Source organism: Gambusia affinis, linkage group LG01 (assembly GCF_019740435.1).
Source record: "Gambusia affinis linkage group LG01, SWU_Gaff_1.0, whole genome shotgun sequence".
In the NCBI taxonomy this organism is placed as follows: domain Eukaryota; kingdom Metazoa; phylum Chordata; class Actinopteri; order Cyprinodontiformes; family Poeciliidae; genus Gambusia; species Gambusia affinis.
Genome location: NC_057868.1, coordinates 27,303,629 through 27,321,184, shown reverse-complemented (window position 1 = coordinate 27,321,184; position 17,556 = coordinate 27,303,629). Strand labels below are relative to the sequence as shown.

General features: G+C 39.0%; 1 protein-coding gene across 1 annotated transcript; it reads right to left on the bottom strand.

The window, feature by feature from the left end:
* Positions 1-3,084: 3,084 nt before the first annotated feature.
* Positions 3,085-17,326, bottom strand: atp6ap1lb (ATPase H+ transporting accessory protein 1 like b). Its single transcript, XM_044121813.1, has 7 exons — positions 17,070-17,326; positions 8,806-8,843; positions 8,147-8,229; positions 6,064-6,302; positions 5,855-5,905; positions 5,498-5,741; positions 3,085-5,162 (listed from the first exon to the last, which is right to left on the bottom strand). Exons 1-7 carry the CDS (start codon positions 17,201-17,203, stop codon positions 4,926-4,928), a joined length of 1,026 nt encoding a protein of 341 aa, XP_043977748.1. The 5' UTR covers positions 17,204-17,326; the 3' UTR covers positions 3,085-4,925.
* Between the last annotated feature and the right edge of the window lie 230 nt (positions 17,327-17,556).

Genomic DNA, 17,556 nt, shown 5'->3' with positions numbered 1-17,556 from the left:
CGTTGATGTTTTTGACTAAATGGCAATGTATTTGTGAAAACACAGCAAACCGCACCACTAAAACTAATTACTAGCTCAAACTTATTATTGTGGCTACACAATCAGAAGAATCATTTCACATGATCAATTAACATAATCTGCAGACATCATCTACATGAACTACAAACTATTGTAGAAGGACATCATATTATAACATAATAAACTTTATGCTCACAAGCAACAGCTGCAACAATCTCAGTAAATTGACTTTTAACTCAATGCTATTGATATTGAATCAAAAATATTTTTCTAAGCTTTTAACTTTGTGGAGTCATTTGTCCTGGGTTGGGATTGCTTCCATTCATTAGTTTTAGCTTTCCAATTATCTCAGAGGCAGCAACTGTTTTCAGTTTCTGTAAATCTTATCCCTGTAAATACCTCGAAAAATTCCTTTCCTATCCTCTTTCTGTTGCCATTAAGCAGCCACATATCCATTCAACGTATAACCATTACAAAGGTCTTTTAAAATTGCTTATTGGCTTTTGAAATATATCTTTGTGGCACAAAGATCTAATTACATTTGCTTTGATAATAGTACTGAAAAAGGCAGAAAAAATGTATGTCTTTAAGAGCCAAAGAAAAAGAGGATGGTCAAGTGGTTGTGCCTGATCCCTCTAATAGTCAGCTCTGTAGTGAACATATATTTAGTGATTCAGAAAAAGGTCAAACCCAACCCACCTACTGTCAGTGCACTGCCTTGTGCAGCCTCTATTAAAAGCCGCCTAAACGATTGGACCAAGCTGCAAAAGTTTTTTCTTCAACAAAGGAGTGATGTGAGGACCCTATGGGCTGTGCTTTCTGACTGGAGGCTTTACATATAAAATAGGCGGGCCTATCTGTCTCTGCACAGGCTGCATCCACAAAGTCTGAATTCCCAGCTTTGAGGACTCTGAGGATCCAAGCTGTAGAGTTCTGCACAGGAAAGAGATTAACAACAAACGCGAAACACCACCCCTTCTGTTCTCCCTGAAATGTGACAGAAAAGAAGAAGTATGAATCACTGAAATGTTTGATCCAGTGATGGTTCCAGCTAAACTGAAAATGGAACTTAAAATTGGGTTATCTATGAAGGCAATATATTGACACATCTCTATCTGTGTATCATAATTTGTACATTGCTTGCTCTTTTTATTAGGATGATTAAGCACTGCCACAGTGTAATGCACAGATAATTAAAATCATTAAAGCTTTTACTGAATTTCGAAGTTGTAGTACAAAGCATTTCAACAGCAAATAAAATTCAGTAGCTTTCCCACAACAATGTAAGCATCTAACGTAGAATTAGTAAATAGGTTACATCATGTAGAAAGCTGTAAGTTTTGACACATGTGTATACTGACATCTAGAGGATGGAGTATGACATTACATTTCCCAAAAATATAAAAATGGTTCAATAGGTGCATTTCAATTCATTTGAATATTGAAAATGTATTTATTTAATCAACTCAGTTTTCAATTTCTCACAAAAGCTAATGAAAACACTACATGTTATCACTTCAAATATTAGACTATTACACCAAAACAACAAAAACAATAGTTTTAATACAGATAAATGGGATTAGTGAGAACTATGTTCACTACCTGCTTATAGGTAGTTATTTTCAATGGATAGTTTTAAACTGAAGAATGAACCTCATTGTTATTCTGTGTCAATGAGATGTATAACTAATTCAACCTATGACATTTTCTGCTATTTATTTACTTTTCACATAAGCTTGAACAACCGTTTGATGCAATTTGTAAGAAAGCAGACAAAGATGCTGTTTGGTTGGTGGTGAAAAAAATTATTACTCTCAATAATGACTCTCTAAGCATAATAACTTTAGATTTATTCTTATCTCATGATTCTTATCTAGTAAAATTAGAAAAAGACCATAATCCTTCATGGTTTTATTAATTAATCTGCTTTAATCTGCTTGTTTGAAGTTCTTTTTCGGTATCCATCCATACATACATCCTGAGCTAATTCATAACTTTAAATTATGTTTTCTTCTTCTGTCCTCAAAATTTTCCTAAAATACAAAATACATTGTATTTATTATAGACTGTTATCTTCCTTAACCTCTTACACCCTAAGCGAGCCGAGGTCACATGGCAGCTGGACCCACCGGTGGGTCCGTCCGGTTCTAGAGGTTAAGGCTAAAATTTATAGCTATAAAGAAATTAATATTATATTCTCATATAATCATTTCTGTGCTTAATGGTTAAAATGGAAGAATACACTTAGTCTACACCAAAGGATTAAACAGTTCTATTGCTGATCCAAGTTTGACCAACATGGCCTTTTCTCTCCTGAATTCCTTCTCTCCTTTAATCTCAGAATTCTGACTTTAATCTCAGAATTCTGACTTTAAAGTCAGAATTTTTTATTTTTTATTTTTTGGTGGCCCTAATCCTCTTCCGTATATTTAGCTTTCCGTTGAAACAGAAATTACCTCTGGCTTAATCATAGGTAAGTGCAGGCTTTCAAATCCAGCATTACTCCATGCCATTAGATGTCACTATTTTTCAACAAGAAGGATGAGTTTGTTTTCTTAGGGTATATGCAGAAACTATTTGAAATATTTTCATTGGTATAACTGTAGGGCCATTACAACTTTAGTTTGTAGTACAGTTTACTTCCTCTATTCAAGGTTGTTTTGGTTTTTTTGCCTTGCATAAATTTTGATCATAGATTTAAGACACAAATGCTATTATCCCTAAACTGTTATTTTAAATTAGTTGAAAGCTGTTGCCCTATAAATCTTGCAGTTATTCCATAAGGAATGTACATGTTACTATTGTTTTATAACGTGGACTGACAAATTATATATATATATGATATTTTTTTCTAGAATAGGATTTTTCTTTGTAAAAGTCCTACTTTTCCCATGCCCACAAAGTATTACTCTCATCGTCACTTTTGTGGCATTCATTGAAGGCAAATTCCCTTCATATGGTTTTTCTCACTGAGAAACAAATCTATAATAAAATCATATTTGCATGGAAACCATTAAGAATAAACAACAAAAATAAACATATGGTCTCAGAGAAGCACAGCAGATATGTCCCTCAGAATATCATTTTATTGTTCATTTTACACCAGTTAGTCCTTGGACAAACTGCCTCCAGTCAATCAATTGTAGGATACATTTATGACCAAAGAACACATTTCACACTGCTACAAACCGACAGAACTGCCATATCAAATGTTAAGATATCTATTTACTGTCATGCTGAGTGTTTTTTTTTTTTGTCAGTAATAATGACTCACTGATTCTGTAACTGTTGCTAATGAGGCTTCTGGCGTAATAATGGCATCTATAGGTCCCAGTGACTAAACGGCATTCAGTAGAGACATCCGTCTATTATAGGAATCTTGCTTTATAATTTACACATTGGTAAAACTGAACCTTATTTTGGCCCAGCTTAAAACAAACACACAGGAAATGTAACATGTTCACCCTTGTAGAAAAAAAATCATATGCATTGATATGTTCACCAATCTCAGTAGAACAATTTTACAATTGTATTGTCTATTAGTTGTGCAGTATTTGAAGATAGTAAACAGCTATGATCCTAGAGAGATGTTATATTTACAGTTCTGGATATCCTTTTGGTTATGAGTTTTAGCATAGTCAACCTGTACCTAATAGCTTTTATGATTACACAGAATATAAAAAAAAAGACCTCCGCAGAGTGACATTTCTGTACATGAATGCATTTTCTTCTTCTTTTTATTTTAACATAGCTGTAATGGTTCACTTTCATTTTCACATTGTCTCACTCTGTTTCAGACCATATATTATGGCAACACATTTGTGGCTTCACTTTGGCAGTCAGTTTGAGCAGTCTCATTTGAGGACCCACAGCCTCTTTTGTTCAAACAAGTGACTCGGATGAGCCGTTGCATCCCAAGAACCTGCATTTCTGCTATACCCATGGATGGGCCGTCTTTTTGCAGCATAGTTCTTTGTGTAGTCTTTCAAAAGTCTGTTGTTAGTGCTTCTGCTACTAACAAATGTTGTGCTAGTTTGTTGAATCCCCTTTGTCTAGTCTGGTCTGTAGAAGGCCATTTCACAGTTAAGTCCCAAGCAGCAATCTCGTTCAGGGGTGGGTTGAGGGAGGCCAGCGGCTCCGATGGGCCAGTAAAGTTAGTTCATCCATTCCAGACGGCTGTTAGACCAGTGGTTCCTAATAATTTTTTAGTGTTTCCACCAAAAGACTTCCCAATATCATTTTACATTGTGCCATATCTCATCATATGATAAATCTCAAGCAGGAGACCATCTGGGTCAGTCTTATTAGGAAACACTGTGATAGCCCAAGAACACCAGCCTATTAGGACATGCAGCTAATAAGGCTATCTCAGCTAGAAAAGTGGCTGTTCTAAGTTTACCATTTTTGCAGTGGTGTTAGACTATCTTTACAGCAATGAAAGCTGGAAGGACAATGTTGTTGATGGTTGCTTGCATTATGACACTTTGGAGCCATGTAATACATACACTTAAGCTGGAGCATTTGAGTTAGCTGTATTGGCTGCAACTGTGAGCCTTTTGTTTTAAGGGCAGGCTGGGACAAAGACCTGTGCAAGTCGTTGCCCTTCAGCATCCTGGGACAGACACCGAACCTTGGATATTAAACCAACAAGCCATCTGTAGGAGAGGCCTGGACTTTCCCAGGAGATGCCAGTCAGTGAGGAGAGAAGGGAAAGTATCCGGCCACACTTTGCATTTACCTAATAGAGTTAAGACTTAGCTTTTGACAAGAACAGGCAAAGTTGTCATTAAGTTGATGAAATTTCAGTTGAAGATACTTTTTCACTCTTGTGGCCACTGCAGCCTTGATTCTTAGCTTCCTCTTCCCCAGTATCTCCCCACAATCATCCTCAGTCTCATCGTCCTCCTTCACAGGCTGTTTTTGTCCGGTAACTCTGCCTCAGGACTGCGGGGGAAATAGACAGTGGCTTTGTGCTCCTCATAGCGGTCAATGTGCTTGAGGTGTACCACCATATGCAGGGCATAGGCTAAGACTAGGAGCAGGATTAACGACGTCACCAGACCCATCAGAATAGCTGGCGTTAAGAAAGTAGCACAGTCACTGGCAGACGCAAACTTCTCTGACTGTACGTTGAAGGCCTGAATCTGGAAGAACAAAGAGTAAGGCGGATAGATAAGATTAGGCTGAAGCAAATAGGACAACTGGCTCTTATTGGGCTTACCAAGCACAGACACACTACACAGATGGACAGGTTGAGACAGTTGAGCAGATGGCTAAATAAATAAAACAGACCGACAAACAGCCAACTGACAGATTGACAGCCAACACACTAAACATTAAAAGGAAACCAGCTCGCTAACGTACAGACACATGCACCTATGTAGCTAAAATGGAGAAATAATTAAACCAAAACAGACCATGCAAACACTATTAAACGAGTTGAGACAACAAAGGTTGTGCCCCTTGTGCGACTGTGTACCTGGAAATCAGTGAAAGTTATGTGCCAGTTAGCAGATGTGTCAGTGTGGGAGCTGGGCACTAGCAGGGTGTCATATTTGTGCAGGCTGCTGACGTGCTGGCAATGGTAGGATGAAGTGGCAGGAGCGTAGACCTCACTGGCGTTGAATGTAGCCTCCTGGGTCCAGTTGTACTGGATGTGAACGCTGTCTAGAGTGAACCAGTTTTGACCAGCTGCCTCATAAAAAGTGTTGGACATCTGAAGCCTTTTGAAGGAGAAAGTGTAGTTATTTATAATTGTGCACTTGAAAGCATTCTAATGTGGTTTCTAGAGATTCATAAAGATCAAATGTGTTTGAATTAAGTGTTGCCAATTTACCTGATAACTAGACCTCGTAAGTCCTCAACATCACCAAATCGTAAAGAAAGTCTGTGGGAGATAAAACCAATAGCAGAATATTTAACTCAAATACATAAAACATTATATATTTAAGGACATGTCTGCACTGTAGATATTTGAACACAACAAATATTGATCTTGTGATGCACGTTCTCTTGGCACAGTGGTTGCTTTGGGATGAGACTTACATTGCTTTGTCCTTGGTACAGATTGAGCCCTTAGTGTCCACAGGTAAGCTGGGGTTGAAGACCCTCTCAGTCAGATCAATGAACGTGTGGTTTCTGTAGCGGATTGCCAACCGTTTTGCCTTAAACAGAATGCAAGGCTTCCCATTGTAAGACACACTGAGCGGGCCATAAGGCCCCATCAGAGACTGCAGCAGCTTCCTTTTACTCAGAGTCATCCCAGACTGATGCCATTTAAAAGGCTGCAAAGATACAAACAAATGGTATTAATCAATGACAATAAAACTTGTATCCAGAATAATAACTGTTTGGCATTACCTCATTGTCTTATTGAAGACAACCCACTATCCCTTTAATTTCTTACAGAGACCTGAACAGACAGTCCCTTGCAAATGTGTTTCAGTCCCTTGAACGTTTTCATTTTTTCTCATGTTGCAATCACAAATTTCAGTGCATTTAATGGATATTTTAGGGAACAGATCAACAGGAAGTAGCACAAATTTTTGAAGTGAAAGGCAAAGGATATTTGGTTTTTGGAATAATTAATTGGAGCAAATGATAAAAGTATTACATGTTTACATTCAACCCCATTTATTCTGATACCTCTAAACAATCTCAAGTACAACAAACTCAATTCAGATGTGCGTAGTTAGAAATCTGTGAGTAACTAGTGTAAATACTCTTCTGTGAATGTCTCAGAGGTTTTTTAGAGAATACTAGTAAACAGCAACCAACATTTTGAAGTCTGACAGTGTTTCCTAAGATGACAGGCCAATGGCCAAACATGGAAGGTTTTAATCTGAGACCCAGACAAGAAGCTCATGGTAACTATGGAGGAACTGCAGCAATCCACTAAAACAGAAAGTCCAGGAAACATTTGTTGGTTGAGACCAAAATGTCAAGCAGGTGAAACTAACACTGCCCATCACTTTGAATACACCCTACCCACTGTAAAGAAGCATTGTGTATTATACTGTGGAAACACTTTTCTTGAACAGAGACAGGAAAGATGATGGGAGTTTATAGGAAAATACTAGATCTAGCTAAATACTAGGCAATCTCAGTAGAAAACCTGAAGAACCTGCAAACGACCAACAACAGAGGAATAAGTCCTCCTTCCAGTAGGGCAGTGACATTACAGCATTATCTAGAGCTATTAATGAATTGGTTTAATCACACATAGCGTGAATCAGCTTAGAACACTCTACGTGTGACCAAATTCTTTTTGTTTAAATGGTCCAGTCAAAATCCAGAACCTAACACAATTCTATAGCGGGACTGTTCACAGGCATTCTCCACCCAATCTAGATAAGCATGAGATGTCTTAAACTGTTTAAATCAGGGCATTCTATGTCACATATCCTACAATCCTACAACTCCCGACCTGCAATGCCTTAGTTTTATTCATGCTGTGATATTAATTTAATGCTTGCCTTGAAAATGGCAAGCATTTTCGAGGCTTGCCAGCTTGTCTGATCATAAAATGTGAGCCATGAGTAAAGTTCAGTATTCACCCCACCACCTGAATCTTAAATGGAGAAAGAGCAGCATGTGGAAAGCAGGAGTTCTCTAAATTTGCATATAATGGTGTGCAGTGGCAGAGAAAGCACTGACATTAGTTGGCAGAGACAAACTGCCCCCTGTAGATTCTTTAATCTGTTCGCACGAAGAGTGCATCACACTGAAAGGTAGTAGTGTTCCAAAAAATGTAAGGTGAAGTCATAATGTTTGTGTTGGGATAAAACTGGATTTTTATGGCTGAAATTAGAAGCACCCAAATTGAGTTTAGAAAAGCAACATTGCTGCTTTGAGCAGGACTCACCAATCTATGTAAAACAGACATATTTGCCTGTATGCACAAGCTGATGAGGCATCCTGTGGAATATTATTGAATTTTCAGTCACAGGAGTCCTGTGTGTGGGTGGCAAAGATGTTTTACCGCTGGTGAATATGAGACAAACATTATTCCTTCATCCAAGGTCATTCAGTGTGGCTGAGTGAGCATGCTCAGTTTTGCTTGTGTGTTCCAGCGTGTGTGCATTTGTATGAACAGCAGACAGGGAGAGGAGAACACTGAACACTCTACCTGCAGTATTCTCCTGAGTGGGTTTTCATCTTCAGGCGTCAAAAACACCTCTTCACTTTCCAGGCCATACTCTCCATCTGTACCTGAAAGTGAAAACAAACAAATGCATGATTGGAGTTTAGATCAGATGGGCAGGTTAAGCTGATTTGAAGTGCGCTTTACTGGAAAAAGCTGTATACTCATAAAAGTTGCAATGACTTCTTATAGGTAGTGCACACATAAGCACACGCAAGCAGGCAAAGAACAAAGAGACCTGCGTGCACCTCACTACTCTGGTTCGTATCTATTTCTAGTAGTTTGCGTCATCCCTCTGACTCATCACCGGTTTACTTCAAAATAAGTTTGGTGTTTACAAACACTGTTCATTTTGTTCCACATACATCTTTACCCATCACGCCTTTCAAGAAGTGCAAAAATGTATTCTTTGTGCCTTTGTATCACAATGCATATTTATAGCTACACACAAGCCAGCATCCCACTGAGGTGTTCGAGTTGCACACAGGCCCCCACTTGAAAACCTGATCAAATTACAAAGTGGCAGAGATGTCTCGGGGTTTAAAAAGCAAATGCTTTCATCAGATCTGTGCAAGTCAGTGTCAAAAGAACCACAGCAGGTTAGACTGAATCAGGTCTTGTGTCAGAATGGATTAGTTACTTACGTGATGTGACTCTTGTTGCTTGATGGGGGTTCTCTTTGCTGTGGAAAAGACAAAAGATACAATGAGGCTTTCTGAAGATAAGATGAAGAATTATTATTATTATTTTTTTTTTTTACTGGTAAACACATTTTCTGTACAGAATTCTTCCCCGCAGTAGGGTTTCCAAAGTGCACCCTGGTGGCCATTGGAGGCCTTTGCAATGATTTTGTCAACTGCAAAGAATATGACAACATGACCCACCAGCACATGTGATTAGTGCAACTTTAAAAAGAATTGGTGATGCCAAGATTTTTATGACAATCTTCTTAAGTGAAAATGTAAAACACAAAATGTTTCTTTTAATAACCATGTTTTTTATATATTAATTTCACAGTAAATAAGACCATAAACATCCATTGTGTAAAAGTCTCCTTAGGACTTTTACTCAGAAGGAGACCGCTCTAGGAGCTAACGACAGCAAACATTTTCAAAGAGTGACCCATGTTCTTGGTGCTATGAGTAGACTGAATAAAATGTGTCTAATCCAACAAAACAAATGAACCAATTAATCTAGAACATATAGAAAACTATATATATTTGTCAAGTTCACCAATAAATAACAGATCTATTTTCAAACAAAAAACACACTACTTCATTTCATTTAAAAATTGCATGCTTGTTGAGCAGGTAAAAATAAAAAATAACTAGAATTCTTTTTGCATTTTTAATTAAAAAGAATTGCTCTCAAATACTATCAATCTGACAATTTTGTCCAAAGGGACAAAACATTTGGACACTGCTGGCTTGGTAACATAGCAGGACAAAGGCGCAGTAATAAAAATCCTATTAAAAAAAAAATTATGTTCTATTAACATAATATTGTCCATTTATTATTCTGACATTAATTCAAAACTGATTACATATGACTTTACATATTGATGAAGTGGCAGTAATTGCAATAATTTATGCACAAAGTGCCACCTAAGTCATTTAAAAATATTTGAGCTATATAAAATTCATGCAGACTTAATGTTAAACCAAAATAGTTAAACAATAGCATAACAATAATCTTAAAAGCAAAAGCTGTTCAACACAGATGCTGTGTAGTCAAACTACAGGATTATTTGTTTTTTTAAAGAAAATTCCTTCAGATCAGCCTATTACTTTAGTTTCGTTCAGGTACTAGAGTAAAGAATGACACATTTAAAATGTGAGGGGATTTGAATTGACAGAAAACTAATGAATTAATAAACGTTTTAGACCAAGACTTCTGAAGTGTTGTGACTGTGGACATTAGCTGTCACAGTACTGACCTACATCTTGCACATGTGACAGAGGACCAGCCATTTCCTTGTTCTTCAGATGTTCGCCCCAGCTGTCCAACTCTCTGTCTGAGACTGAACCCAACAAAGCACGGACCTCTTGAGGCTAATCCTAATCCTTTTTTAAATGTCTAATCACAAACATATTGTGCCAATGGGCTTACTGGGCAGCTCCGACATAGCCAGTTGTGCTTGTTGTGATGGCCACTCTGATCTGACAAGGTGGTCCGTCCTGACCTGGCCTTTGTGATTATCTAGGCTTGTTCTCTAATCGCCGTACAACAGCCAGTAATAATGAGCTTGTAAGAGGTAAATCTTAATACCTGTGGGACTGGGAATAACAATTACTTTGAGTCACCATACATCACTCCCATCTGTTGTTACTGTTACGGTTTCAACCAAAATTGTAAGTGAAACTGCAGCAAAAAATAATTGAATTTAACCATCTTGCTTCTGCTGGCTTTAAGTGAACCTTGTTTGAAAGAATACACTAAACAATCAAGAGCTGCTTATGCTCTCACTAAAAGCTGTTCACATATTTCTCTCCCTCATGTACTAAGGTTTTGATTTAAATATTAAAATTAGCAATTTTTTTGTAGATGTACCTGGAAGTCACAGCTTTACAGTGGGCTGCCAGGGATGTCAGATATCCCCCCATATGGTGCAATATCTACCTGAGCAATAATGTACAGCAATAATGTACAGTTCGGTGCCAGGTGGATTAGGATTAGTCGTGAGGTCACACCTCGTCCATTGGATCCCAAAAGTGGAAAGTCATTGGCCCTGACCAAGGTGAAGGGATTAAATCATGATGTCAGAAGCTACAGCAGTCTGGATAGTTCAAGTGCATCTGTCCTGACCTCTGAAAGTGCTAATGATTGTAGGAAGGTTCAGGAAATGTAGACCTTGTCTGGGTTCAGCGTAAAGTTATTTGACAGAAATGCAACATTAAATGTATTTATATATTATAATTTTACCCATTCCGAAAGTTTAGATCATTTAATGTCTTTATAGTAATTTGTATAAAAAAACAGAAGGATCAAATTCAAGAAGTAAAAGAAGCTGATTGAATGCACCAGATACAGTACTTTAAAAATATATATAAAAAAATAATTTAAACTTCTGGAGTCAATAGTTTGTGGGACTACCTTCCAACGCAATAAAGACTACAAGTCTTTTGTGGCATGTTTTCATAATCTATGCACATCTAAATTGTTAACTTATTCTTTGCAAAATTGTCCAAGCTCAATCAGCTCTGAACATCAATTTTCAGGTCTCACACAACCTCTGGATATGTTGTGTGAGACAGAGCTGGCCTTTGGCAGCTTTGTATGTGTTTAGTGTCAATGCCCTGCTAGAAAATGAACATCTGCCTCAGGCTCAGGTCTGGCAGCCTCAGACAGATTTCATTCCAGATTCACTCCGTATCTAGCTCCACATAAACTTGTTCCTTGTTCTTGCTGAACAAAAGAATTTCCACAGCATGTTGCTGCTTCCACCACCATCTTCCAGAGAGGGGATGGTGTGTTTACTGTAAAACCCACTGTTAATATTCCAATATAGTAACCATTTTGCATGTACAGCAGAAGTTTTATTCTGATACATCTGAGAAGATATTTGTTGTCTTGCATGGCTTGAAACTTAAATTCAACTTATTACGACTTCATGTAAACATTGGCTTCATTCTTTGTGCTTTTTTGTACAGGTTATATTTATCAAGTGCTTAACTAATAGTTGCTCCAGAACTGCGATGGCCTTCCTGGCTGCTTCTCTGACTAGTCCAGTTGTGCCGTTCTGATCTTAATTTGAAATGATGAACTGGACATTGTTATGCGAGATGTTCAACACTCGCAAATGTTGTTTTAAAGGCTGAGCTTGATTGAGACATTTCTGCATCTTCTCCCTAAGCTTTCTGGACTTTACTGTATTGCTCTAACATATAAAATGCTAATAAAATACATTGAAGTTTGTGTCTGCAGTGCAGAATGACGTGAACAAGATGTGAACAAGTTCAATTGGTATGAATACTTCTGCAAAGTAGTGCAAACTCTGAATTATTTTCTATTGCATGCCACAAAGCTGTGGAACAATCAACTTACTTTGTGGAGGAAATCAAAGCAATTGGAATAAAGCCTAAGCCCATTGGAACAAGTAACGTTAATCGCACTGTGACATCTGAAGAATGAGAACCAGTCCGTGACCAAGTGGAAGACGCCGTGTTGTCATTTGCCACAAATAAGCTCTTCAGCCTACATTCCAGTGTGCATCTGCCAACTCCAGTGTCAGCATCATGATTGGCTAAATCCAGTGGGATGTGTGTGTGTGTGTGTGTGTGTGTGGACGTGTGGGTGTGTATGCATGCGTGTCTGCCCGTGTGCAAGTTTGGGGGTACATGCTATCCCACATGCATTTTGATACCTCGCTAAGGAATGCCTGCCGGTGCCATCCTCCGAGTAACAATATAACAGTTTATTTATGTAATAAATGCAAATATTTATATTTTCCACTGGTGAATGCTGGGTAAGCATGGATCTATATAAGAGCTGCCAAGTCCAGGAAACCTTTGGCAGCAGGCGCTTGTGTCTGAAACCTCAGCAGCATAGCAGCTAACTTGGATGCTGCGCACTTATTGCCTGCATTGATATTTGAGACATCAATGATCTCAGGGCTGCAGAGAGGCTTGAACCCCCCCTCCCCACCCCCCCCCCCCCCCCTCCACCACCACATCCACCCACCATCCACACCGCTGACATGACTCCTAGATTTAATGTGATTGTTGAACAGCTTAGCTAAATTAATCACTCCTGTGCACCTATGTGGTATCAGCTGGTTGGCAGGAGCCTCAGGACTGTGAGAATGCAAGACCTATGCGAAGCCCAGCCATTTTGCTCTTCTGCAAGTTTTTGCAGGGTCAGCAACCATGGGCTGTTGTGGGCCCCCCATCATTGGTTCAGTTTGTCACACAGTGGCTGGGTGCTGAGCAGGCCCTTTACATAATCAAAGCCAAGCCAGAGCCACTCCTTGGCTCATCTCCCTGCTGCCACACACATCCATAAGTATGGGTGCACACAACTGAGCAAACATGTCCCCCCCGCACAATATCCAAAATGCTAGCAACAGAATGACTTTTAACTTGTATTTTCACAAATTTTAGAAAAGTGCTGGGTTTTAAATATTAATGATTAAGCTTCATTTGGCTTTTCAATCAATACATTTTCACTGAATGTCCTTCTTCAAACAGATGGATAGTTGATCTCTTGTTCTTTCTTCTTGTGTTGCACCACTGAGCAGAAAAAAGGTTTGAGGGCTGCTCTTAAAACTTATAAGCAAATGCTATCTACCTCTGTAACAGTACTTAGCCATAAGTACTGTTACTTATGGCTAAGTAAGCCATAAGTAACTTATGGCTCCTGCATCTTACAGGTAGAAAATATTGCTGAGAATACTTATGGGTTTTGATAAGGGTCATGAGGCTGTTTGCCCTGGGCGGTGCATCCAATAGGTTAGTCTGAAAATATAACTTTTCTTAAAATCTGTCAGTTGCACTCTAAGCATGCTTTTGTATTAAAGAAGTGTTTTCTCAGTACCGGACCTGAAGGAGCAAAAGCCCTGCATATTTTGGATTTGTCTTTGTACCAGAACACCTGATTCAAGTAATTGCATGACCTCCTCTGCAGCCATCAAGTGCTGAAGAAACCTGTTAATCAGCCTCTTATTCACTTCAAGTGTGTGGCAGAAGGGAAACACCTAGAACATGCAGGGTAGTGGTTGCTGAGGATACACAGTATTTGATTCAGAACTTATTTTGTTGCTAGACTTAGCCTGGCTTTTGCATTTACCTCTTCTTTAGATCTAATAATGTCACTGTAATATCTACTGAATAAAATTAACTAGATTTGAGGTTTTTAATATTGTTTTTATTGGTATTTGTACTGTTGTTCTCATATTTCCTTTTAGTGTCCCTTCATGAAATTTAAAACCCATCTTAAATATTTAATTTTTTGAGCCGTTGAAGAGCAGGGATCTCATATTTAGCATCAGTTGTGAGTAATCATGTGTAAATTATATATCAGAAAAAATGTAGTTGGTCCAGAAAAATGACTTATGAAAACTCCTCTTAATCCCCCACTCTGCAGGTGCAGTTTTATAAATAGACTTGTTAGCAGAGATTAAGATTTAGGTGTTAGCTAAGATGCCAGTCAGACCTTTGCTGCCAGTTTCAGTATAGCTTTGATTGCAGCTTCAAATTAGACCTTAGGTTAAGCACTTGACTGGTAAATTTTTCTACACCTTGGATGTAAAGCAAATAAAGTTAGGGGACCTGAGCTTGCGGCTTTAAATTTTGACTGCAGTCTTATGTATGCATATATGTTAATAAGTAGGATTTTTTTTTTTAATCAGTAAGATTTGCAAACTTATTAGTGTGAGATATGCTTGCTTCAGTTAGAATGTGATAAATATTACTAGAAAAGGTTTTTGTCTTTTGAATTTGAAATCCTTCTCAGATTAACGATCGCCGATCAATTGTCTGAACTAAACGATAACCTTTCTTCCATACCTATATAAAGGCCAGTTTGTCAGAGATCCAACTTGTGATCGCATCTGCAGTGAATCATAGCATTTCTCAAGAGTATTTTGTCTTAAAAGATAGCATTTTTATCAGTTGACTGTACAAACAAAGCTAAAATTAACCACTGGTCTTTAAACCCTTTAATCTTTCTTTAAATAGAGCTCAATGAACCTTCTGTCACCTTGAACTCCATGGGTTTCCCTTTAATCTGTGTCTATGTTTGAAAGGACTTAACAGTTTTAAGATGCATTTAAGTACTTGTTGACTATGTAATGTGTTGGTCAAAACAGTTGCCAGATATGCTTTGACACACATGCAGATTATCGTAAAGAGCCGAGGTAGAGCAGATGAGGCAGTAAGGTAGACCACAAAGGCCTTCCATATAAAAACATTTAAAAGCGAAAATTAAATAGATGTCTTTCTGACTGATCTCTATTGATGTCTTATGGTGGTTTAATGTGGTTGACATTGTTCAAATGGGCTAACTTCTAACACTTTTATTCAGTCCAGGAATAACAGGACTGACAAGCTCTAAATAGGCATAAAACGTCCTGGGACAGTCAGGATTTGAGGAGTAATTGTACTTTTAACAAGTTTGGATTAAAACTAGGACTATATGTTAGAACTATTGCACGACTGACCCTGTCCTCATTTGAGTTTTCATTAACCTGCCAAAAGACATTCTTCAACTGTGGCTGGCATAGTCAACTCCGAGTGTTGCAGCAATCTCAATAACTAGGTCACACCTAAGTGACATGGCTGGTTTTTGAAGTGTAGTAGGACATATTGAAAAACTTTGTTACTGAAAATCAAGTTAGCAACATTTATGGCTGGTGTTGGCTTATTGTTTTTTATGTTTTGGGGGAATTTTCTTTTATTGCTCTCCTACTTTGTTTGTTGAGCCTGTGCATGGTCGCTGCCTAAATGTGTGAACAAGTCGCTTACAATATTACAGCTTAGTGTGTTGTCCTTTAATCTGTGGACACATTTTGACCTTGTTCATCTTCTTTCAAAACATACTCAGATAAAGTTGTTTTATAACCATTGTGAATGTCACATGTTTGATGTTGTTTTGTTTCCTTATTTCTTCAAGTAGAATTTTGTTCTTATTTCTCAAGTTTAGATAAGACTGAGTACTGCATTACCATCGTGACAGCATGTCAACAATACAGTTCATTTACATTGTTAACATTATAGCAAAAGAAGAAGAAAATCTACTACAGGGATTTGCCTGTTTCTTTCAGCTGCATTCCCTGGTGTCCTCTAAGCCTTTCATCAGTAAGCCTCTAATTCATATTTTCCTAACACATATTCAGCTCCCTCCAAGGCACCTCATATTTAAGGAATAAAATATTGCTATTATATAACACCGTCTTTGAGTGAGTCAGAGCTGGAGTGTTGGAGTGTTGACCTGTGACTGTTAGCTGTTATGTTAAGGAGTTACGCACAAAGTTTGATAACGGGACATGGGCTCCAAATCCCAGGAGAAATTATCTCTTTTTTTTTTTCTCTCGTTCTGATAAACTGTGGTAAAAAGTTGTAAAAACAATCGGGTTTTAATATAAGCTTTCATTAACATGGAATAAAACCATATCCATGATAGCATGGAAACTGATTGTCATTACTGGTGACCTGGAATCACAAAAAAAGTTGTTGAAGATTTAATTGTGTAATAAATAAGAGCAGGGGAGGCAGCTTGTTGTGGGTTAGAATCAGAGGACTGTGAGAGCTGTCATGCATGGCATGATTTCAAGAGCCTTTCATGGCTTTGGCACAGTTTGATAGCTCTTTGCTGCGCTGTCTATGTAAGCAAGCAGGAGAGCAGTGGTAAAGGCCCTGAATGTCTTTTGACAGTCCTGTGAGCCCTGCATTTTTGATCTAGATCAGACTTCCAAGGCGACATGTAAATTAAAAAACTGGAATTCCTTCCCAATGGCTGCATCGTTAAGCACACCCACAAAAGATGCATCGTCTCCGTTATCCTCCATCAGCCTCTTTCTTCACTGTTCCCATTTCTTCCCTTCTCTAGATTTTAAGACCCGCTGCCCAAGCCTTCTTGCCAGACCAGCATTACTGTACAGAGACAACAGCCCCGTCTGAGATTGATGAGCACCGTCTGATGCGGTCCCACACACTGAAACAAACAAAGCCTTGAAGCCTAGCGTTCTCCAACACATACCAACACAGCTTGAATGATTGAATTCACAATCTGAGATGCGTCCAAGGTGAGCTGTAACTAAGGAAGGCGAGGGTGGCACAAAGCCCTCTCAGAGAAGACGCACACATCAGCATCCCAGCATCCCTGCGTGCATCTCCAGTACCCCTCCCCCCTATCGTTCCCCCCTTGCACCCCTCCACTGCTTCGCAGCCGTAGAGAGCGAGGATGGACTCACCTTCTATCCAGGATCAGAGGCACTTCGTCATATAGGAGTCCCGGCTGGAATTCTTCCTCAGTGAAGGTTAGCCCAGGCCGGCTGAGGGCAGACAGCAAGGCGAGGGAGCAGATGAGGAGTGCGTGTGCAGCCATCGAGACAATGAGAGGAGACTGCTGCTGGACGAGCGCCGCTTCATAATCTGCTCTCCTAGCAGCGCCTGAATCCCAGATCCTCAGACAAGCAGCCGCTGCAGCCAATCAGTTCCCCAGCACAAGCCAACAAGCGTGCGTCACAGCGCCCCTCACTGCATCCATCCCTCCTCCACCCCTCCGCTTCTTCTCCCTTTCTCACCCTGCTCCCTCCTGTGTTATCCTATCAGTCTGCTCAACCTCCCACATCCTTTTCCAGTGCTGCTCTGCCCTCCTCTTTCATACACACATAGCTGCAGGCGAGCTCCAAGTGTGGACAGCGAATCGTTTGTTTTCATTAAAACCCTCGTCATACC